The 23,692-nt window shown below is 44.7% G+C and overlaps 2 protein-coding genes across 3 annotated transcripts in view; one reads left to right on the top strand and one right to left on the bottom strand.

Annotated features, from left to right (window-relative positions):
* The window catches only part of caskin1 (CASK interacting protein 1), a 36,420-nt gene extending 30,200 nt beyond the window's left edge, over positions 1-6,220 (top strand). Inside the window, exon 23 of the mRNA XM_060039461.1 lies at positions 274-6,220. Coding sequence (XP_059895444.1) covers positions 274-370 — 97 coding nt within the window. The 3' untranslated portion in view covers positions 371-6,220. The remainder of the gene's footprint in view (positions 1-273) is intronic.
* Positions 6,221-6,715: 495 nt separating this feature from the next.
* Positions 6,716-21,351, bottom strand: traf7 (TNF receptor-associated factor 7). 2 transcript variants are annotated; one of them, XM_060039441.1, is made up of 21 exons: positions 21,219-21,351; positions 19,582-19,760; positions 18,441-18,592; positions 18,136-18,252; positions 17,878-17,970; positions 17,486-17,519; positions 16,764-17,058; positions 15,550-15,684; positions 14,960-15,055; positions 14,457-14,578; positions 13,870-13,943; positions 12,685-12,733; positions 12,095-12,222; positions 11,843-11,925; positions 11,635-11,674; positions 11,409-11,525; positions 8,850-8,972; positions 8,375-8,494; positions 7,902-8,033; positions 7,383-7,502; positions 6,716-7,196 (listed from the first exon to the last, which is right to left on the bottom strand). In XM_060039441.1, exons 3-21 carry the CDS (start codon positions 18,561-18,563, stop codon positions 7,182-7,184), a joined length of 2,016 nt encoding a protein of 671 aa, XP_059895424.1. In that variant the 5' UTR covers positions 18,564-18,592; positions 19,582-19,760; positions 21,219-21,351; the 3' UTR covers positions 6,716-7,181. The 2 variants fall into 2 exon arrangements, with proteins under 2 accessions (XP_059895424.1, XP_059895415.1); XM_060039432.1 differs by having other exon boundaries at positions 18,441-18,664; positions 21,219-21,350.
* Between the last annotated feature and the right edge of the window lie 2,341 nt (positions 21,352-23,692).

Below are 23,692 nucleotides of genomic sequence, written 5' to 3'. Positions count from 1 at the left end.
AACACATACACGCACACAGCTCAGATTTGTTTGCTTTGGAATTCCTTCATGGCATGTCAAATGTACTAATTTTGTTTTCTGTGTGTGTGTGTGTGTGTGTGTGTGTGTGTGTGTGTGTGTGTGTGTGTGTGTGTGTGTGTGTGTGTGTGTGTGTGTGTGTGTGTGTGTGTGTGTGTGTGTGTGTGTGTGTGTGTGTGTGTGTGTGTGTGTGTGCGTGCGTGCGTGCGTGCGTGCGTGCGTGCGTGCGTGTGTGTGTGTGTGTTTGTGTCTCAGCTCTGTGGTGGAGCAGAAGAAGACAGTCAGCATCCTGGATGACATCGGCAGCATGTTCGATGACTTGGCCGACCAGCTGGACGCCATGCTGGAGTAACAGCCGCAACACCACGGCAACTGCAACTGCCGCCGCATTCGCCGCATATCCATGGCAACCACCGCATCTCAATGGCAACCAACGTAACTCCTTGGCAACCATCGTATCTCCATGGCAACGGCGCATCAGGAGCTTATAAAAGGGAGACACAATAAAGCTCTCTCTCTCTTCCGCTATGTCACTTGCTCTTTCTCTTATGCCCCCAATCTCTCTCTCTCTCTCTCTCTCTCTCTCTCTCTCTCTCTCTCTCTCTCTCTCTCTCTCTCTCTCTCTTTCTGTCTCTGTCTCTGTCTCTGTCTCTGTCTCTGTCTCTGTTTCTGTCTGTCTCTCTCTGTCTCTGTCTCTGTCTCTGTCTCTCTGTCTGTCTCTCTCTCTCTCTCTCTCTCTCTCTCTCTCTCTCTCTCTCTCTCTCTCTCTCTCTCTCTCTCTCTCTCTCTCTCTCTCTCTCTCTCTCTCACTCTCTCTCTCTCTCTCTCTCTCTCTCTCTTCGTTGTAATCCAAGTCATTCCTGCTCCTGCCCTTCTCCGGATGGCCAGACTTTTGGCATCTCTCCTATTGGAATGTGGGAAAGCTCTTCTCCCTTCTCCCTTCACACTCTCTGCACAGCTCCAGCCTTTTTCTACTGCGGCTTTCCATACGGACGATGATGATGATGATGATGATGATGATGATGATGATGATGATGACGGTGATAGAGATGATGCACTGTCGGGGATGATGTGATCCAGAACTTGACGGACTGCCCTGTCCACCTTTGGCGTCAGAGAGAGAGAGGTCTGGTCGAGGAGAGACGGACACACTGACAAAGAGATGCATATGGATTTAATGGAAAGGGCGAGAGAGAGAGAGAGAACAAGAGAGAGAGAGAGAGAGAGAGAGAGAGAGAGAGAGAGAGAACACATGTGAAAGCGAATGTGTCTCAGCAAAGAGGACCAGGAGACTGCGAAACAGCAAAAAAGTGGTATGAAATTCATGAGTTTGCTGATAAAAATCAGAGATTGTTTTGAAACCCCTCGTCCACCCGTAATACTGCTAGTACTACTGCAACGACGGAGACGAAAACAAGAGACAACTAAAGACTGAAAAAGATATTAAAAATTAAAAAACAATGGTGTATTAAATCATAGTATGGTATGTGTAAATTGTAAGCATGGAGAGTTTATATCTACTGAAAAAGTCCTGCATTAGCACAGTAATATATAAATATATATAATATACAGAACAATAATGGGAACCTCTAGCTCTTTGGTTTGATGTGTTGATTCTGTGTGGAATGGTGCCCTCTGGTGTTGTGATGATGTAATGACTTGGTGGAAACTTTTTTTTAACCGTGACCAAAATAAGACCATTTCGCTCCTAAAGGCTTATAATGTATGTGTGCGTGTGAATATATGAGTCAAATGCGCATGTGTGATATAAGGTTTGCTTGTTTGTTTGTGTATGTGTTTGTTTGTATGTGATTAGTCTGGATGTGTGTGTGTGTGTGTGTGTGTGTGTGTGTGTGTGTGTGTGTGTGTGTGTGTGTGTGTGTGTGTGTGTGTGTGTGTGTGTGTGTTCGTGTGTGTGTGTTCGTGTGTGTGTGTGTGTGTGTGTGTGAGCGTGCACGACTCATGCTAATCCATTCTCTAGAAAACACCGGCAGCAACATTCAAAGCATTGTCATCGTTCAGCGAATCAACCTTTACATTTGCACACACATACACACCCACAGACAAAGGCACACACATGCACACACCTAGAAGAAGCACAAAGACCTTGGTTGTTAGTGACCTGGCACTACACACACGCGCACACCCACCCACAGAGGAGCCTGCACAATGTGGTTGAGTGGCAAAGCTACCAGGAGGGGAGAATTTCAACAAGGTGACAAGTACAAAGCCGGGGGATACATCTAGCATTCTATTTCAAACACAACCCTTAGGGAATCAAGGATCGAAGGTCGTAGTCTCGTGTTGAGGGATGATGACTGCGAGACCATCGATTCTAGGTTCGAAATCCCATATACCCAGCCATGTAGGCATCCTTGACCAAGAAACCCTAACCCATAGTTGCTCCTTCATGTGTGTAAAAACCTCCCTGTAAGTCGCGTTTGATAAAGTGTCAGCAAATCGAATAGATGGTAAATATTTAGACGTTTCAGGTGGTGACAAGCATGTGAAGGTTTGATGGAGGGCTAAGACGTAGATTAAGTGTTTTGATTTCATCGGTTGAGATGGAAGGCTCAAAGGAAGTCCTTAAAATGTCCTGATGTGAAGCAAGTTGATAGCTATGCCAGTAGAGACTTCAGGAAGGAGATGTAGGGATGCTATTGGATCCAGCTAACTTACACTTGATTCTGACGTACCTCCCTCTCCCTCATGACTCATGTCTCTCTCACTCTTTAAATCTCCCTCTCTCTGTCTCTGCCCTCTCCACTCCTCTACCTTTCAACGACACACTCTCCCTCATCACCTCCCCACAGATACACCACGCGTTGCCAAGACAATCGCTGTCGACACCACCGCACCATGATCACCATTACACCATCATCATCACTAATACCATTGTGACGGCTTGGTCGCAATACAGCATGCATGGCTGCCTGACTGGTGCAGCTAGGAAAGAGAAGGGTCCCATAGGCAGTTGAGACAGTTAGAATTTACTCAGAGCAAAGCTCCTAACAACCAATCAAAAACGTGCATGAGTTGCCGTGCAACGTTTCCCGCCTCTTCTCGCCATATGAAAAGAAAAAAAAAATGTATGTGTTTTAATTTTGTTTGTTTTTTTACAGTTCTGTCGATATTCAAAATGAATCCAGAGAATAATTGTGGTATTTAAATGATTATTATAAAGAGATTATATATATAAATGGATATTTACGACGACAAAAAGAAGTGAAGTATTTAATGATGTATGTGTTAAACCTGAAGGCGTCTTTTCTTTTGTGTAGAAGCAGTCTGGCTTCTTTATGCTTTGATAGTGGTGTGAGGTGATGACGTTATTGTGAGACGCCATTTTGGAATAAATGTCCATTTCCAGGGAAAGCTTCTTTTTTTAACCCTTTCTTTTTTTATTTTACATGTGTCTAGGTGTGGCACTGGTATAAAATACAATTATATCTCTATCTTTGATCGTTATAAATTTGTTTGTGCAATATTATTTTTCTTTCAAACATGTGCCTTGCCTTGTTGTCTTTTTTGTGTTATGACCACAGAGGGGTACGTCTGCTGAAGGGGTTTGCAAAAATGTATTTAGGTTGTCAATCTTATGTTGAGGTTTTGTTTCCATCAAGCTGGTCTGTTGCGTTCAGTGTTCAGCTATGCTAGTGAACATCCCGGAATAAACGTGGATTTCAAAATCTTCCAACATCAATTGATCTAATACAACACAACTCCACCTCACCCACACACACACACACACACACACACACGCACACAGACACACACACACAAGGTCCTATAACATCTCTGAATGTTACTAATTCTCTTTCTGGTTTATATCATCTTGTGAAATCCAATGGGTCATAAATTGGAAACAATCAGAATTAAACAATTTGTGTTTTGTGGCTTTTAACCAGGTCCTTGACACTAAATCATCGAAAAATCTCAATCACCACGCCAATCATCCATGTGGTGAAAATGGAGACTGTTCCTTACATAACTCCCCCTGTTCTATGAAAGTTGCTGTTCACTCCGATATGGGAATTGTAGTTGAGCCAGGTTAAAGGTCAGGCTATCTCTCTCACATATCCTACACAAAATATATCATCTCTCATCATTGTGTGTGTGTGAATGTGTTCTTTATGGTAAAAAAAATATCTATAATTTTCTTTTGTTTAAATACCTCTTCACACGCCATGTGGCTCTTCTAATAATTTTTTCAAAGTACGTTTATGGGAACGGGTTCGAGTCCAAGCAGGAAAAAAAGGGATTATAGATTTTAAAAAAACGTACCCAATACAAATGGTCAATGCGTTGTCGAACGAAGCTCAGTCTTTACTTCCACCCCCAGCGGTTTATATTTTGCTTGTCCGCATTCCAAACTGATACCCGATTGGTATCTTCTATGCTCTGCAGTGACAGTGTGAGAAAGTGTTTGCATGTGTGTGCGTCTGTATGTGTGTATAAGAGAATGAGATGCTACTTTGTATGATGTCTGAATGTGTGTCTGTGAGTGAGTGTGTGTATAATCTATTATGGACAGTCGTGTGCTTGCAGTGACTGCATTTCATGGACATCTGCTCTGAATAAATAAATGTTCTCTACAAAAACAGCTTTCGCCTTCATAAATCTATTTCAATATATCTTTACGTATAATACACACAAACATAATGTATATGATATATATATGGTATTAAAAAAAGTTTATAATATGCATCCACTTAGTATCTTGACAGAAACAGAAAAAAAAGAGAATGGCCATCATCTGAAGCATGTGCATATTCACACAAAAACGATATAAATCTATTGCTTTACTGGTTGGCCTCTTGTACCTTCAATATAAAATGCGTAATGCTATCATTAGTTTAGTTCAGTTTCATAAGCAATACATTTCTTTAAAAAGAGTCAAAAGGCTTGTGTAAAGTGTACAACAGATTTATTGATCGTTGATCAAATCAGGCTTACATGTGTGCAATGAAAGTAATGAATGACGGCGTGATCAGTGTGTGACATCTCCTCCCCCCACTTCCTCCTCCCCCCCTTACATAACTGTATCGAGTATATATACTTAAGAAAATAAAACCGTTGAAATTGCTAAAAAAAAACATTTTAACATAACCACGTGATTGTGCCAAGTTGATGGACCTGTTAACCTCATAGCAGTTAATGATGTGACACTTTACATAGAATTACATTGAACCGGGTCATTTGTCTTTGGTCAATTTAATAGGAAGCCTATTGTCAACGACGTTTGTTTTACCAAATAAATTGAATACAAGATATTCATATATATTCTGGTGGTTTAAATGCATTGAATAGGTAACAGTCGAGTCCCCGTCAGTTGAGACATCACTACTGACAAGAGGTTCTGACTGAACTCGTTTTACACATATTAAACCTGGTGACGGGGCAAAGCAAGATAATTTGGTGTCGGAACAAAAATGTAATTTCAGCCCGAACAGCGAGATCCATGAGAGCCACATCCCCTTAATGTTAACTTTAGGGCTCCAATACCCAATAAACACAGACAACCTCGCTTTTATCGCCCCTAAGTCTCCTCCAGTCTTTTTCCACCACCCATATGGTCGTTTTAAGTATAACAGTGACCGCATCTCCTAGCACTCCGTGTTCAGTCACTGAGACTTTAGTCTGAGGTGAACAGTCAGACCTTCTTCCACACTGGGGTTGCATGTGTCCGGGAGGTGACATAGGAAGAGGATTTGGAGAGAAGAACTGGTCGCCATTTTCTTTTCAGACTTCATCTGTGAATATGGCACTCAAAAATTAACACACTGGCGCACACTCATACACAACAGAGAAAGACAAACACAGAGAGAACGACACACACACACACACACACACACACACACACACCCAGGACAATCCTTCTCCTACGACATCCGCTCTTCCGGGCACATATTGATGGTGTCACCACCAATGTCATTCTTAACTATACAACCATTTCATTTTTAAATGGCGTGGAACAAGCTTTAAATCATGGCACTATTACAAAAGTCTGTTAACCTAGGAGGCCCGTTTGCCCCGTTATACGAGAGATCCCTTAGCTTAACATTCTAGAAGGCGGTCATTTTCACAAGAGACCCACAGGTAAAGTCCTGAATGGAAGTCTGTGAGAATAGATATAGGGGTCCATACTGGCTTTTGTTCTTCCGCTTTCCACGAGCCAACTGAAGTCTGTATCGATTTAGATCTGGCTCCGCAAAAAACAATCATGCAGGGAGCAAGTAGCATTCTGAAATCCTCGGCTCCCCTTCCTGACCTGTGACCTCACCGCCCCAAAAGCAGTTCAAAACAAGTTGAGGGGTTAATGGGGAATGGTCTAAAGATGGGCCTTCGAAGCCCTTGGAGACTTTTGGAGATGCGTCATCTCTTAAAATCACCCTAGCCGACTGCTGACACACAACACACAACGCTTCTCATCAACATTCGCGAGAACCACTCCTTTGAAAGTGGCGTGGAGTAACTCGGCGCTACGGAGCGTTTGGAGATTCGGGTTGGGATGCGGCGACCCGACACAGCATTGTGTACGTAAACCGCCTTGACGTTTCCACCCACACACCGACAGGGTGTGTGGGGTTCTCTCCGAAGGCGAGTCGCCGCTGAGGTTCTCATCAGTGAGACGGGCACGGTGGGTTGTTTTTCTCTTCATACAGTTCAGGCATCAGTAGAGTTTAGTCAGTGGCAGTTCTTTGTTTTTTTTTTATGACCACAAGCTCCCAAACATTGTGCGAAAATCATAAAACAATACACAAAAAAATATAAGGGTAATCTCATCTGCGTTCCGTTACGAGTTGGAGCAGCGTTGGTGGCCACTCAGAAGGCGGCATGGCTCCCCGCAGCCTGGTGATTGGTGCAAGCATAAGGCGGCTCTTCTCCCCCTCTTCATCATCATCATCATCATCATCATCAACCTCGGCAGCCATCATCTTCCTCCGTCGAGTGCAGGGAGCCGAGAAGTCCAGGAGCGCTTGAACTTGACAGGTCCAACGGGGAGTGTAAAAGTTTGGTTTGCATTAATAAAACACTTTGATCAAAGAGCTGCATCGACCGGTCCTGTCCGCCACCAGAGTCCGCAGGCGGCGTGGGGAAGTGTGGGCGGGCTGGGGGGGGGGGGGGGGGGGGGGGGGGAGAGTGGGAGGACATGTGATCTTCTAACAAGTCCACACCTGGCGAGAGGGAGAGAGAGAGAGAGCACCTTATCAATACAACTCATACTCACTCGACAGGCTTAAAAGATAAGTTGCGCATTAGGGGAAATGTGGGAGTTCCAGTTGAAGGCATAAAAAAAAGGAAGCACACGGAGAAAGGCCCTCCACATGGGATAACGAAGAGAAAGCGGGGGGAGAACCCACCTTCACGGTGCTGTCCACCGCCCCCGAGAACAGGCGCCCCCTAGAGACGGCCAGTGCTGTCACACTGCCCTGGTGCCTCAGCAGGGTCTGGGTGCAGATCATGTTGTCCATGCTCCACACCTAACACACACGCGCAGTGTTTTTATAACAACAAGTATGCACACAGTACAGTAAACCAAGTCCACCAGAACTCGGCCCAGCGTCACATTGGGGATGGGGGCCAGCTATGGTAATGCAGTAGAGAACAAAACATCTCCCTCAATACTACACCAAAAATAGAATCCATTCAAGACAATGATCAGCTGCGGAGCAAAGAAAGACCCCTGTCGCCCTTCGAATCTTTCTTGTATGTCCCTTACGTAAGAAGTGACTTTGGATCAGTAGCTCAGTTTTACCAAATGATCACAAGCAATAACAGCACCATTTTGGTATGTCACACAACCGTGTCCTATTAGTTCAGCATTATATTTTCAGTCTTACAACACACACACACACACACACACACGCGCGATGACTCACCCGCAGCGAGCGGTCGTAGGAGGCGCTGAACACCTTGGTCTGGTCCGGCGTGGAGATGACCGCCAGGGCGTACACAGTCCCCACGTGACCCGTCAGGGTACGCACCTGCTCCTTAGTGTCTATGTCCCACACCTGGGAGGGACGGACGCACGCCGATAGGGACAGAGAGCCAGAGAGAGTGAGGATTACCCTTCAATCACAATGAAGTCATGCATTGCGATTTTGATCCTTTACATTTTATTGAGTGGTTATTTTAATTATATGTGCTGTAGCAATGTCAGAGTAGGTTTCTTATGCTAAGCCCTTTGAATTGTATTGAGTAGTGGATAGTGTCGGTTCGAGTGATATATATATGAGAGCGAGAGCGAGAGAGAGAGAGAGAGAGAGAGAGAGAGAGAGAGAGAGAGAGAGAGAGAGAGAGAGAGAGAGAGAGAGAGAGAGAGAGAGAGAGAGAGAGAGAGAGAGAGTCGTACATGGATGAGGTTCTCGTAGGTGCCGCAGACGATGTGGTGGTTGGTGACAGCGATGGAGTATACACTGCCCCCGCTGGTCTGGAGCACATGGACACAATCCAGGGAGCGAATGTCCCAGATCTGAGGGAGCGACAGACAGAGAGAGAGACAGAGAGAGACAGAGAGAGAGAGGGATACACCAAGTGATATATTGAGAGAGATACAGAGAGAGTGACATAGCGAGAAAGAGAGAGAGACAGATACAGAGAGAGTGACATAGCGAGAAAGAGAGCCATAGAAAGAGATACATAGGGAGTGATATAGTGAGAGACATAGAAAGAAAGAAGGATTTTGAGAGGTGAAAGAGAAAAATTGAAAGAGGCAGAAAGGAAGGGAGGGGGAGACAGACAACGAGAGAGCAAGGGACATATTTGAATCAAGGAACAAACCCAAAGGGTCCACAAACACACAAACAGACCAAAGATGGACTGGCTACCTTGATGGTCTGATAGGAGCCGCTGTACAGGTGGTTCTGAGAAGCCACCAGTGCTCGGACCCAGTGGTTGAGACCAGTCAGCTCTTTCTTCAGCTTCAGCTCTGTGCCCACGATGTCCCACACCTACAAAGCCAGCCAGCCACACACACACACACACACACACACACACACACACACACACACACACACACACACACACACACACACACACACACACACACACACACACACACACACACACACACACACACACACACACACACACACACACACATTAATCCTGATACAAATGCCTCAAAAGCTTAATATTGATTGTGGTTGGAAAGATGCTGGGATCGAACCCCTTATGTCCTTACGCAAGACTCCTAAAGCCCCCACCTGCTCCTAAATTACATGTATCCTCAAACAAAAACACTAAGTTGCTGTGGATACCAGTCTCTGCTAAAACACAGTATGTACGTCTTCTCCGAACCAGTTATTGTGGTTTTGGTGGAGAGGTTCTATCGTTGATCAACCATCTGTGGTACAGTTCGGTCGTTTCTACATGTTGAGGATTGAGAAAGTTTGGGATGGATGACATGTTTAAGACATTTCAAGCATATTTTGCTTTGCATCAAATATCAATACTTGCTATGCTTAGTATGAACTGAAATACATTTTTGAAATGAAGCAATCTATTTATGACCGAAGTGATTGGCTATTGGACCAAATATGCAGAAAAGAGTGAACTGCTGAACACACTGTTCAGATGGTGGCATAAGTATTTCCTTGCTACTAATACCAAAAGCAGCACTTTTGGTCTAGTCTCTCACGGATCCAAGAGAGAAAGATGGTGAAATAAGAAGAACAAATTACAGAGTTCTAGCAGTACAGTCCAGCAGTTTATAATCCCTATAAAAATAGGGGAGATGGATATGGTCCAAAATGACAGAATGTCTCCTGTGAAAACCAGACACACACACACACAAACACACAGATGACTGAAGTGGATCTGAAAGAGAGAGGTCGCGAGCGATGTGGAAAAGATTTAAGTCCATGCGTCAAAGTTCTGAGATCGCCACTAGGGATGGGCAACGATTTTCGAACAGTCGAATAGTCTGAGTCACGTAGAAAATCGAATAATGAATGTGTAAAGGCCAATTTCCACCGGAATCGGCACGGAAGCGCCACGGCAGCGAAGCGGCTGTGTTCCGTACTGCAATCCCCACTGGAAGCGGCACGGACACGTTCCGACAGATGGCTCAAGACGTGCATAATTATAATAAGTATTCATACAATATTATTCACAAGTCATTCAAACCATATATATTATAATATACATTATAATATATATATATATACATAGGCCTACCTTATAATCAACCATACACATAACCCATTAAATACGGTAGACCTATGATTTCTAGATGTCATGGCAACGTCCACTCGGGACACTGGACTTGCGAGGCATCGACGCGGACTTTCAATTCTTCTTTGCCACTGACTAGCTATTGATACCATACCATAGATAGACTGTATAATATTACAATACCCTGTGAATTGCATAAGGATCGATGTGAGCTCATGAATATTCATGCGCAAAGGCAAACTGATTGGCTGTAGTCGTGTTCTGAGACACGGCAGCGAACCGGCAACTTTCAGAAATAGAAGAGGCAAGTATCGTAAACGAAGTGCCGGTTTGGGGACGGTTCCGTGCCGTGCCGGTGCCGTATCCAGTGGAATAGCCTACGTTCACTTTAATGGTTTCCATTATTTTCGGCGAGCGATTCGCTGCCGTGCCGCTTCCGTGCCGCTTCCGTGCCGATTCCAGTGGAAATTGGCCTTAATGATGAACGTTATTTATTACACGGCTCATCTCAATGCTGTTGAACGCTCCGTTCACTTGCATGGGCCTTCACAACTTCCGGTGGTGATTTTTTTTGGATAAATCACCGTTGCTAAGAATAATGAACGCAGGAAAGTGGATTTTTTTTTTCTATCGTATCATTCCGCAAGTAGTCCGGTAACTTATCAACCCCAGCGTCCCCGGTTACGAAGCGACGTCAACGTCTTTGGCGGACTATTTCTCTGCTGATCAACACTCCGAATGCAAGTAACAAATAAATGGTAAAAAGTCACAACGTGTGATGTTATTTTTTTGGCCATAGTTTCTTGATTGACCGATTTTCGAATATTATTCGAATACTTCTCAGCAAATATTGAATATTAGTACTTTTGACAGAAATGGCTACAGCCAGTTCTACACAGGCTTCTCAACACTCTTTTATTCTTTAAAACACACAGGAACTAGCCTCACTCCCTTCAAATGACAGACTCCTCTTTATAGGTGGTACCAAGTCAGTTTTCAATTAGTATTATTTATCTGAACATGAAGAGCGGGCTATTTTGTGCCTAGCTGCTACAGCCTGCTGAATTCAACCGCTGTGTGTGTGTGTGTGTGTGTGTGTGTGTGTGTGTGTGTGTGTGTGTGTGTGTGTGTGTGTGTGTGTGTGTGTGTGTGTGTGTGTGTGTGTGTGTGTGTGTGTGTGTGTGTGTGTGAGTGATCGACTGTCTGCGTACCTTGATGGCCTTGAGGGAGCCACTGAACAGCATGTTGTGGGAGGAGACTAACGTGCACACAGGATTGTCGTGGGCCCGGATCGTGTTCACCTTCTGCAGAGTCTGGATGTCCCACACCTATGCAGAAGGGACAAACACACACAGAATAGCATTAGGTGTACCAACGGGGACCACAGAACAGCCAGGATTCTGTATTTAGTCAAACAGGTAGCATGATGCTACTCACTATGATGGTGCAGTCCGCAGAGCCACTGTACAATCGGTTCCTATGGAAACAGAGGGTTTACAAAGCATTATCTCCACCTTGGGGGCAGGTGTGTGTGTTTTGTTAGCTGTTCTTACGCACATATTAACCCCAGGGGCATGTGGCCCCTGGGGTTAAGGTCCAGATTACACTAACACAAAGATGTGTGTGTGTGTGCGTGTGTTCTTACCCCTGGATGCACAGCGCCAAGACAATGCCGTCGTGACCTTCTAAGGTCTTCTGACACTTGTATGTAGTGCAGGTATCCCACACCTGCCAGAGAAAGAAAGACACACACACAGGAAGTGAGATTGACATCCGGGCCCCATATATACATGCTCCTCAAAAGTTCGACAGATGTTGTGTATTTGGATCCTGTGTTTTAGATTGTTTGTAGTGAGAAGAGAGCAGTGCAGGGGGTAGAGTGAGTAGTTTGTGTCACCTTGATGGTCTTGTCTGAGGAGCCGGAGAAGAGCAGGTCTCCGGTGGAGTAGACACAGAGGCACCACACGGGCCCCTGGTGGCCCACAAAGGTTCCCTTACACTTGAAGATCTGCTGGGGGTCGTAGGCTAGGCACAGGAAGGGCAGGGGGGAAGAACGTTTGTACGCGTGCAAATTATTCAAACACATTTTCTTGGGTTTGATACCCAACCGATTTTTTATATTGAATCAAGAACACTTGATCCGTCCACCTGAAGCCAGTTTTAAAAAAGGAGCCAAAATATTTGTTTCTATGTTTATGAGATTAGAAAGGAGGAGACAAAGGTAAACAGTAAAGCAGGAAGAAAGGGTGAAGTAGGGAAAATAAGAGAGAAAGAGACTGAACACAGACGGAGAAAGAAAGACAGCAGACGGACAGAGGAAGAGACAGCTGAACGAACGATAGAAAGAAAGTAATGTAGGAAGAGGTGTGAGGCAGGGATATAGATCTGCCAAAAAAAGAAGAAGAAAACCTCCAAAACCATCTGGCAACAAATGTGTCCAGCCCCATGGGAGGAGGAGCAGTGAAGGAGAAGCGGAGCACTACTCACAGCCCAGGATGCCCATGTTGAGCCTGGCGTTGATGTGGGACAACTCGTCCTGCAGTGGAGTGACATGACAGAGGATAAAACCGCAGACGTCATGCATGTAATCTACACAAATGATTCCATCATGTGGAGGAGGCACGATTCCCTGATCCTTGCTGTGCCAATCCAGGGTTCCTATTGTTTTATTGTACGTCAAAACACATGCACATATAAAGACAAGTATTATCCCTGAATAGTCTCAATAATCGTAATAATACAATTAATAATTGTAATAATAAAATTACCGTATTTTCCGGACTATAAGTCGCGGTTTTTTTGTAGTTTGGCTTGCCCTGCGACTAATATTTCGAAGCGACTTATATGCCAAAATTGTGCGTACATAATCCTCGGCCGCAAGAGGGCACCGTCATTCATTAGGCCTACAACTGAACGCTGCAAGCCTACTGCACCACCGAATAAATTATATTCTCGTCCTCAATGTCCTCCGGTTCAACCAAAGCTACCCCAGCCTTAGCTGCAATTTTGTGCAACATAGCTGTCACACATATCACAGCGCATGACTTGGCCGGCGAAAACTGGAGCCCTCCGCTGGACTTGTGAAGGCATCTGACCGCGGCGCATACGCGTCCGGTGGAATCCCGGTGTCACTGAATTCGGTATACTCTCAGAACTACGAGGGACCGACACACCTATATTGCTATTGCAATTTCATTCAGTCTCTCCAGACTAAACGTTCTTGTTTAAATGTTTAAAAATAAATGCGACTTATACACCGATGCGACGTATATATGTTTTTTTCCTCGTCATGGAGCATTTTTTGACTGATGCGACTTATACTCGGGAGCGACGTATAGTCCGGAAAATACGGTATAGCTTAAGTCTTTTTCGGTCGGATCTCTAGCTCTTCTTGAACAACCTCATAGCAATAATTTGCACTTCTAATTATTTTCATCACTACCTGTGTTTAATCTAGTTGTTTAGCCATCTATTCTGAGTTCTAACTCTTCTCTGTCTTGTGAATTAGTAGGCTACTGGAAAACGTCCATTTTCCTCAAAGTTTAATGAAAGAAGCTAACCCTCTACCTAAATGTAGTTTTAAGGAATGGAAATGAAAAAAAAATAAAAGAGAGGGAGGACAAGGGTTGGATAAGAGAAGCAGCAAGACATATCTCCTTCCGTTTGACTTACGTTAAGCATGGAGGCATCTCTACGGAACTCCATCAAGTCCTCGCTCAGCTTACTCTGGTTCTCATCTAGCACGTCTACAAAACACAATATAAGTACATTACAACGTACAGCGCGCACACACACAAACACGCCACATAGGGATGCTCGATTATGGAAGAAATCATCATCACGATTATTTTGGTCAAGTTTGAAATCACGATTATTCAAACGATTATTTTTGAGTTTCAAAACATGATGTATTTATTCAGCATGTCTCTCCGAAATACGCTTTGTAACTGAGAACTTGAAATTTCATCTTAAAAAAAGACACAAAATGGTCAAAAAGAAAATAATGTACAGAAATGTCTCCAGCACTTTCTATAAAACGAAATCGAGATGGAAATTCAATTAAACGCCCAGCCCTAACACCACATGGGCTAACCTTTAACCTTTAGGGCTGCGATAAGATCTGTGGATAAGTAAGTACGGTGTGTGACTTTATATGTATGGTTGTGTCTGTGTGCATGCATGTGCGTGTTTGCATGTGTGCATGTGTGCGTGTGTGGCGCGTTTGTGTCGGATGTTAGGAGCAGGTCGGTCTAGCTCACCAAACTTGAGCTCCAGGTTCTTCTCCAGCTGGTCCAGTTTCTCAGAGAGTTTGCCCAGCATGGAGCGCAGGAAGGCGATGTCCTGGTCCTTCTGGGAGAGCGTTAGCTGCATCTCATGGAACCTAACCAGGAGGTCAAAGGTCACAAAGGTCATAGGGTGAACCAGAACTGGATTTAAAGAAAATTCCTGGTATTATCCCAGAATATTTTTTGCCGCTGCTATGAAGAGCACAAATTTAATCATATCTTGGCAATAAGTGAATACAAAACCTAATCTAATCTATTAGTCATATCAGCCATTTTTATAAGATCCTTATTTACGATATCTGTAAAAGTGTACAGATATCGTAGGACTCCGCCCTATTTCGTAAGTGTTTATTTTACCCCTTGCTACATTCGGCATAATAAAATAAAACCTTTGCCGATTTTGGATGTATTCATGCAAAGGCCCAGCACATATGCGTGTTTGTCCGTGTGTAGGCTGTTAAGAAGGGAGGCAACACCTGTCATCGGTTTGCTGCAGGAACTCCTTGAGGCCCTCAAACTTGCACACCTCCAGGTGAGTCTCATAGGTGTCCTGGTTCCCGATGAACGTGCAGCTGGAGCGGGGAGGAGATGTTCATGAAGAGCACATTGAGGGAAACAGCAATTGTCTGTCTTGTTTTTTAGTCTGTAATGAAGTGAAGCCAATGTTTATTGCTTTACAAGGTTATCTTTTACCCGCAAACCTCTAATGTCAATGAGCATATGGGCTCATCGTGACGGCATTAGGAACTCCATGTTTAATCACCAAATGCAAATCACTGAAAACGGGGAAGAATTTTTATCTTTTTGTTTGCGAAATGGACCTATAAGCCGTCTCTCGGAAAAACAAGCCGCAGTGACAGTTTCGGTTTGTAAAAAACGTGAAACAAGCCGCACCTTTATTATCAAAAATACTGTGATCGTTTGCCATATTGTTTTGGTGTCGTGTAACAGTTACACTTAAAGGGATTCTCATCAATGTAAAACAACTAGTGGGCACTGTGTGTGTGTGTGTGTGTGTGTGTGTGTGTGTGTGTGTGTGTGTGTGTGTGTGTGTGTGTGTGTGTACCCATATTTGGAGTGAGGACACTTGATGTGTTCACACTCCTTGAGGTGGGCTTCCAGGTGTTTGGTGAGCAGCGGGGGGCAAGACGGGTTGTTAGGGCAACGCACCGGCCGGTAGTCACAGCTCACCTCGTGCTCCCTGCAGGAGTGAGCAGAATGTTATCGGCATGCATGTTTGTTTGAACACAACTTTATTAGTGTAGTCGTACAACCCATTGTTCCCATGTAAACATTCATCATCGAGCCCTGAAAAATAAATGTCGGATCGCTTCTCCTATATTATGCGTTTCTGATTAGATTTCATTAATGAGCCGGTATTGGTAGCGCCTCATACATACCGGTTTCACTAAAAGTTTTTCCGCATTTCTGTAACTCACACATACTGAAAGAGTGTTCTGCGTAGAGGTGGGCTGGGTTCAAATAATCGATTTTTCTGATTAAAATCGATTTTCCAGAAGCACAATGTTCCGATAAAGAAAATCCTGTGATCAATCTTTTTACGATGCCTTTCCCGTCGATGCCTGAAGTGGCCACAGGAGACGTGTGTCTATCGACAGCCAATTAGGCGGCGTGAATGGATGAATGGCGCAGCTCTCACATTATTATACTCTCGCAAACACTAGCTTGAGTTGAAATATTTGAAATTTGCCGCAAATTTCACATGAAGCTTGTCTTGACAGCATCAGCGTCCACTCCCTGAAGTCCAGATTAATTCGCAAAACGGAGGAGAAAGTGATTTTTGCGGATTGCGAACTCCTGAAGCTCAATATATCTATATAATATCTATACAATAGTATAATAAATAATATCACGGCCAAAAGCTGTGTGCGCCTCCGGATGATATTAAGAACCCATAAACGACGGCGTTGGGTTCTCTAATGTCTCTGGTACTTCCACAACAATGAAAGACTCACAATGGTGGTTATCTCAGCCATGGTTGAGAATGAATTGGCGGAAGGAAACGTTGACGTGTATCGGAATCCAATCATTTTGGGAAATCACCGGCGATACCGAGCCCTTGCGTAGATGACGTTCCCTGCATTCGTTTTGGGCGCACGCTGTAACTCAAGTTTGCAAGTCCTACGAAAGTTGACGAAGAGGTTACTCTTCCTTACCCGACTCTACTACCACCTACGCTACTCTACACACCTCAAGTACACCCTACTCTACTCTACCCTTCTGAAGCTTCTCTGCTCTACCCTGCCCCAAGGTCCTTACATGCGTGAGGTGAGCTTGATGGTGAAGGGGCAGCCGAGGGGGTCCACCTCATACGCGCCCGGTTTCCCCGCCACGGTGGTGATGGTGGGGACGGCCACGGTGGCGGCGGCGGGCGCTGCGACCCCAGCGCCCGCCGCCGCCGCAGCCCCTCCCCCAGCCCCTCCCCCAGCGGCGGCGCTGGCCGGCGTGGCTCGGCAGCCGTACTTGCAGTGGATAAAGAGCTCGCCGATCTGCTCGGCCACAGCGATGTTGTTGACCACCACGGTCAGCTTGGCCGTGTCCACCGGACATTTATCTGGAGGGGAAGGCACATTTCCCAGGGTTCGTCCGAGCTTTTGTCTCTGCTTCGGTTGGACTCATGCATTGCATTATTACTTCATTACAAGCAGTGAACAGAGTTTGAGTCTAGTAGGGCACGTCTCCCGGACGGTGCCCGACAACGTCATTAATCATCTGTATAACGCTGTTGTCTTGTTTATTTTTCGTGCATTGTATTTTGTAGGGATGCGGTAAACTGCTATTTATTTCCCCTGTTGGACTTGAAACCCGTGCTCATATTTGACTAGGAGCTCAATAATATGGTCCTAGCTAATCACTACAGTGTATGAGACGGTGGTCACTAGAGGGTGAGGAATGATTCCTGATGTATTTGCGTGCTGTGTGTTTTCCCCTCAGAGAAACTTGTTTAACCGTTAGTTCCACCCCCCTGGACAGACCCTCACCTGAACTCAAGGCGCATCTTCTGCAGAAAGTGTGCTGTGGAGTAGAAAGGGACACATTGACCTCTCCGAAAAAGGACCACAGCAATGGAAACATACGTTGTTGACCCAAAAACAAACACGCCTTTGGCCTAGATCTTTAGAAGAAAATAATGAAGAAATAGAAAGACAGTTTAACCCTACAGCCAGCAGAAGACAAAGCCCCAGGAAGCAGTCATGGAGAAAAGGCACTGTGATAGGGGAGGAGTGAGATGTGAAGGAAATGGGTGGGGGGAAAAAAGGAGTAGAGTGGGGAGGAGGAGATGAGAGGGGGGAGGAGGTGACGAGAGAAGAGGTGGAGGAGGTGACGAGAGAGGAGGTGGAGGAGTGACGAGAGAGGGGAGGAGATGACTCACCCCACACGTGGTGATGACTGGGTCTTTGAAGACGTTACAACAGAGCTGGCAGCACAGCTTCACCGACGGCTGCTCCGCAAACACCTGGGGCTCCTGCCCACAAACACGCACAGACAACATGGTGTACCCCAGTTCTTCACTCATGTGTACAATCTATTGATGTGCTGTGTGTTGATGTCCGCGTGCCAACAACAAGGAACAACACTAATGTTATACATGATGACGTTGTAATGATCACTACTATAACTAATACGGTACCGTGTCCTCCTCCTCTTCATGCAGGGAAAAGGTGGACCGCAGGGACATGTTGGACTCAGAGTGCAGAGAACGGATGGAGATGGCCGAGTCTGACCTGCGGGGCGTCCCGATGGGAGGCTGGCGGAGATGAGGCAGTGCAGAGGCGTAATTATGATTGGATCTAAAGTTGTATTACAGGTGTGTGTGTGTGTGTGTGTGTGTGTGTGTGTGTGTGTGTGTGTGTGTGTGTGTGTGTGTGTGTGTGTGTGTGTGTGTGTGTGTGTGTGTGTGTGTGTGTGTGTGTGTGTGTGTGTGTGTGTGTGTACCATGTCGTCGTCGTCGCGGGGGGAGTAGGTCAGGGTACTAGAGGAGGAGGGGGTTCTCCTGTGTGTGCTACCTTTAGCACCTGCGGCCACAGTTGAGAAGGTGGGGCCAAAAGAGGCCTCCATCCTGCTCTGATTTGCCGGAGGACAGAGGGCTGGAAGGGAAGGGGCGACGGTTGGATGAACCGTGTGATAAGACCGGGAAAGGGCGGTGAAACACTTGAGGTCTGATGGAGAGAACAGACAGGGCTGAAGGTCAGTTTACTGCAGCCACTCATAATTAAACAAACATCAAAGTAGGAAACTGAAATATGACCTGATTATCAAAAGGAACTTCTGACACCAAAACCAACATAAACACAACCCTGAATTCTCAATGAGCGAGACTTGGTTGAACAGAATTACAACCGACCGTGGGCAAGCTAAAGGCAAGGCAACAAGCTGTATTCTCTGTAGGGATACTTTCCAGAATGTTAGAATATAATCTGAGCCTGTCAGTGGCAAAAACAAGCACACTAGATGATGTACATTTACAGGGAGCTAATTGCCCCAAAGGATACATTGCAACCTGTTTTCAGGGATAACGGCTGCAGCCTTCTAACACAATGCTGGACCACATTCAAAATGTGTTGGCCGCAATAGTCACTTTGACTAGGGATGCACGGAGACCGTTACCAGTACTCTGACTTGATACCGTGCTCATGCACTACTAAAAAATAGCACAAAGTTGCCGTGGACCGTAACCATGGCGATAAAACACCAGTCAAAAACTATTTTTTTTATATCTTAGTGTTCGACTTCCTGCTGAAACAGTGGGATCACTGGCTGTCTAAACTGTAACGGTACAATTAAGTACTCATATTGGTTCTCGGTATCAGCGAGTACCCAAATATAAGTATTTTTACTTTGTCTAAGAAAAAGGGGAGTCTGTGCATCCCCACCTTAGACCCAAAATGATCAGCAAAAAGTGTCCTTTCCTTTTGACCAGACAACCATAGGCAATCCAGAGCCAATGAAAATGTATGAGGCTGGGAATAGAACTAAATAAGTTCCGTCTCTTCTTCAATACTCACTGTACTACATAATGTACTACACAAATGTCATCAATAAAGCAACTTTGCAGTGATTCATGTCAAGATCTCACCGTTGCACTGGGGGAGTGGTGTAGGAGACGGTGGTGTTCCTTCCTGGGTATCTGGTGATCGATGAGGCGAGTAAGCTTACTAGCGGTACTGCTCATTCACCTCAATACAGGAAGACGCTCGCACGTTAGCAGCAGGCCGACACATATAGGTCTGGACACTGGGGCTGGTAGAAGAGGAGCTGTGGGGGGGGGGGGAAGACAGAGGGAGAGAGAGATAGAGACAGACCAGGATAGTGTGAGCAAGAAGCAGAAACGGAGATAGGAAAGGAATGAGATGTCAGGGGAAAAAGATGTCAGGGTTAGAGAGAGGGGCCATGACAGGGGCCAACACACTAACAGCAGAATTGGAAACTAATTCCAACACGACAAAAACAAGATGGGCTTTTAGTACAAGCAAATGACAAGAGTCTGATATGTGGCAGTAACAGTCTGGGTAAAAAACAAAAAAATAAAGACGATCCAGGTTCCAGGCAATTCCACAGTTATAGGTAACATTTTTCAGTTGGTAAATATGCTTTAATTTTGGATGAATCGGCGACTCTTGTTTAATAGCAGGCAGCGCACTCTTTCTGACAGGAAAATAGAGGAAGGGGAAAAGATATATGGGCTATGCCAGCTAGATTAGAGCCAAGCCACGCTCTAATATAATGGCACAGTAGCACTAACTTTATAACTTGGAACTTCACTGTGAACTTTATAAAAGGATGCGAAACATTTTTGTTGCCTTGTGGCTTTAGCAAATTCGAACCAAACCAATTATCTTTCAGTTTACAAGAGCATGGTAGGCCTAATTGCTTATAAAATGACATTTTGGATTAATGAAACTACAAACCTGGGTTTTGTTATGGAATAGGATGGATACTGTAACTGATTTAGTGCCCAGTCAAATCACGCCACAGCAGAGAAGTATAGGCTTTTCAATAATGTAAAGTATACAGCTTCCAAACGAGAGAATCTAAATCTAAAACTTTGCAGTATAGTTTGACAGCACCGAATATGCTCTTCTCACAAGTGTACAACTAGATCAAGTTCAAAGTATAGTTCCTCGTACAGAGTCTCGATGATTAGATGATAATCAGGGGGAAAGGGATAGTGGGCGTTTTATATCTCGCAACATTAACCATGGTGACATTTGTGGTGATGTAAACAGAGAGGCATGCGGGTTGTCATCAGACTAGGCCAATAAAACTAGCCAGGAGGACCTAATCTCACTTGCACTTTCCCTTTTCACAACCCCAGAGGTCCACGTAAAGGAGATGGGGATGGGGGCGGAGGGTGTAGGGACCAGCATACCAGTACCACAACGCAACCAAAGTTAATCTACAACTTAACAATCATATGACAACCGCTGGACAACACTATGACGGTGGTGAAAAGACAATAGGGCGATACAAATGACAATCTATTCATTATTTTCTATTTTTACTGATGCAATATTTAATTAGCTAAAGTGGCTTGTTTGCTAGCTTAGTCCCTAGCCACTATCTTCATTTGTTAACATATGTTCCCGTTAGCAATCCACTCGGTGTGCGTCACTGATACACTAAGTTCGCCTTATAGTTCGTACACTAATACAGATGTCATGAAAACTGCGTCGTTAATTTTTTTAAAGAATTGGTTATGGTTTACGCTCTTACCATTTTTCCAACAGCGTAGCCTGAAGTCTGCAGACGTGATTCTCTCCTCTTCCTCCCTCACGGACTACGATAACAAATGTTGTATTTTGGGATATGTAGTTCGGCTTTACTATTCACCGCATTGGTAGGAGCAGTTGTGACTATATTTCCCATAAACCCTTTCGCCGATCTGTCATTCGACTGCATTGGACACGATTGGGCCTGGTCATGTCAGTAGTACATTCCACGAACCAACTGCAAGTGGATCAAGCCTGACGTTCGCTCCTGAAATGATACACTTGACTCTTGATTTCAGGGCGCTATTGGCTATTACAGAAACCTTCCCATGTTGCGACAACCAGCATCATAGCCCAATGGCAAACACTTCCAGGATGGTATGATCAAAAAGCGATCCTCAGGTGTGCTTGCTTTGCCAAACACCTGATGAACAAGGAAGGAATATTACAGTATATTCGCTCATTGCATGTAGTGTGTAATCTGTCTTGAGACTTAAATATATTTTATAGATGTGTGTAACAGATAACTTTCAATCCTAAAATGGCTCTCCTTAGGATTTCTTCATTAAGTCATGAGGAAACGCCCTAATAAGCAATATAATATCCAAATATTGCTAATCGTATTATCAGGAGCTTGCAACCGGCTGCAGTAAGCAGCACAATGGCAACCAATATAAGATAGCCGGGTGGCGGGGTGGTAAAGCATGCCATCCCAGTGCCTATAATTAACGGCAAGAGATAAACCTGTGTTCCCACCTACTATTGGCCCGATGTGATAAACTCCAAAGCTAAACTTTGTTTTGCCGCTGTGGGGAAGGCAGACGATTGTATTTGATTTACGTTCACGCCAGTAGATGGTGCTGTTGGTAAGGTTTTAAAACTGCCGTTGAATAAACATGTGGCGAGAACCACTAGAGAAGATTTAGTGGTTCGAATGTCTTCACTATTCATAAACTTTGTGAGATTCGAAAAGGCTTTCGACAGTCTAGACGGAAACATTCTGCGGAAGCTGCTCTGACATTATGGAATACCCATAAAACTAGTCAACATCATCAAGTGCACGTATGATGGATTCACAAGTCAAGTCATCTCACATGGTATGCTCTCGGACACCCTCCTTATAAAAACAGGACTACGTCAAGGCTGCCTACTGTCACCCCTCCTCTTCCTTATCTCCATCGACTGGACAATGAAAATGTCAGTGGATGGTCAAAGGACAGGACTACAGTGGATCCCTTTAGGGACACTGGAAGATCTCGATTTTGCTGATGCCCTGGCTCTGATCTCAGGAACACATACAAACATTCAAAGCATGACCACCAGATTACATGAACACAGTAAACAGATAGGCCTCAGGATAAATGTTGGGAAGACCAAGGTCTTGAGGTTCAACACACCGAAGCCCACCAACCTATCACAATCGAGGTGCAACCCCTGGAAGATGTGGTCGAGTTTGTATACCTGGGAAGCAACATCAGCACAGATGGAGGGGCTGATGAAGATGTTGAGCTGCGCATCAAGACATGCCTTTAGAACACTACGACCTGTATGGCTCTCTTCCCAGCTCTCAAGAAACACCAAAATCAGGATCGTCAATGCAAACATAAAATCTGTCCTTCTCTATGGCTGTGAAACCTGGAAAACCACCAAATCATCATCAATAAACTACAAGTATTTATTAACAACTGTCTCAGATACATAGTGAGGATTTGGTGGCCCAACAAAAAAAAATCAAATGTAGACCTGTGGAGATGCATGAACCAGGAGCATATCCACATTGAAATCAAATCCAGAAAGTGGGGATGGATCAGTCATACACTTAGGAAGGATCCGAAGAATATGGCAAGACAAGCTCTGGACTAGAATCCCCAAGGCAAGAGGAAGCCAGGAAGACCTCAATCCAACTGGAGGCGGTCGATGAACTGACCAAGACGGCGACCTCCTGGCAAGAAGCAAAGACAATCGCACAGAGGAGAGTGAGGTGGAGGTCCATGGTGGACACCCTGTGCTCCCAAGGGGGCCAAAATGATTAAAGAAGAAGTTGAATCAACATCAATAATACAGATATTTTTAGATACTTTACGGTTACTTCTGGTTGTGTTTACGTATGCTTCGGAATAGTTCTGAGTTGTTAATGCTTTACACAATGTTACATTTAGGCAGTTAAAAAACGGGTTTGTTTCGATTTTATGGTTAAAATAGTGCAGTTCGGTAGTCAGTTAACTTATTGAGGTTGAGGTTGATACGGAAAAAAAGGAAATTATACAGGTGTTAAATACTATTATCCATTACATGTTTACTGGTGATTAAAGTACATCTACATACACACAGTTAGGTTTTGGAGGGCTTCCACAGAGCGATTAGTGGTGGTGGGCCCACTGTTCATATGTTAAAACACTCAAATACAAAACCAGATCTGGAAAGCAAGTCACTATTTCCATGGATGTAGCCATCTCTATATTTAGCTACTAAAAACAT

Source organism: Gadus macrocephalus, chromosome 2 (genome assembly GCF_031168955.1).
Source record: "Gadus macrocephalus chromosome 2, ASM3116895v1".
NCBI classification, from domain to species: domain Eukaryota; kingdom Metazoa; phylum Chordata; class Actinopteri; order Gadiformes; family Gadidae; genus Gadus; species Gadus macrocephalus.
This window is presented reverse-complemented; position numbering and strand designations above follow the sequence as displayed.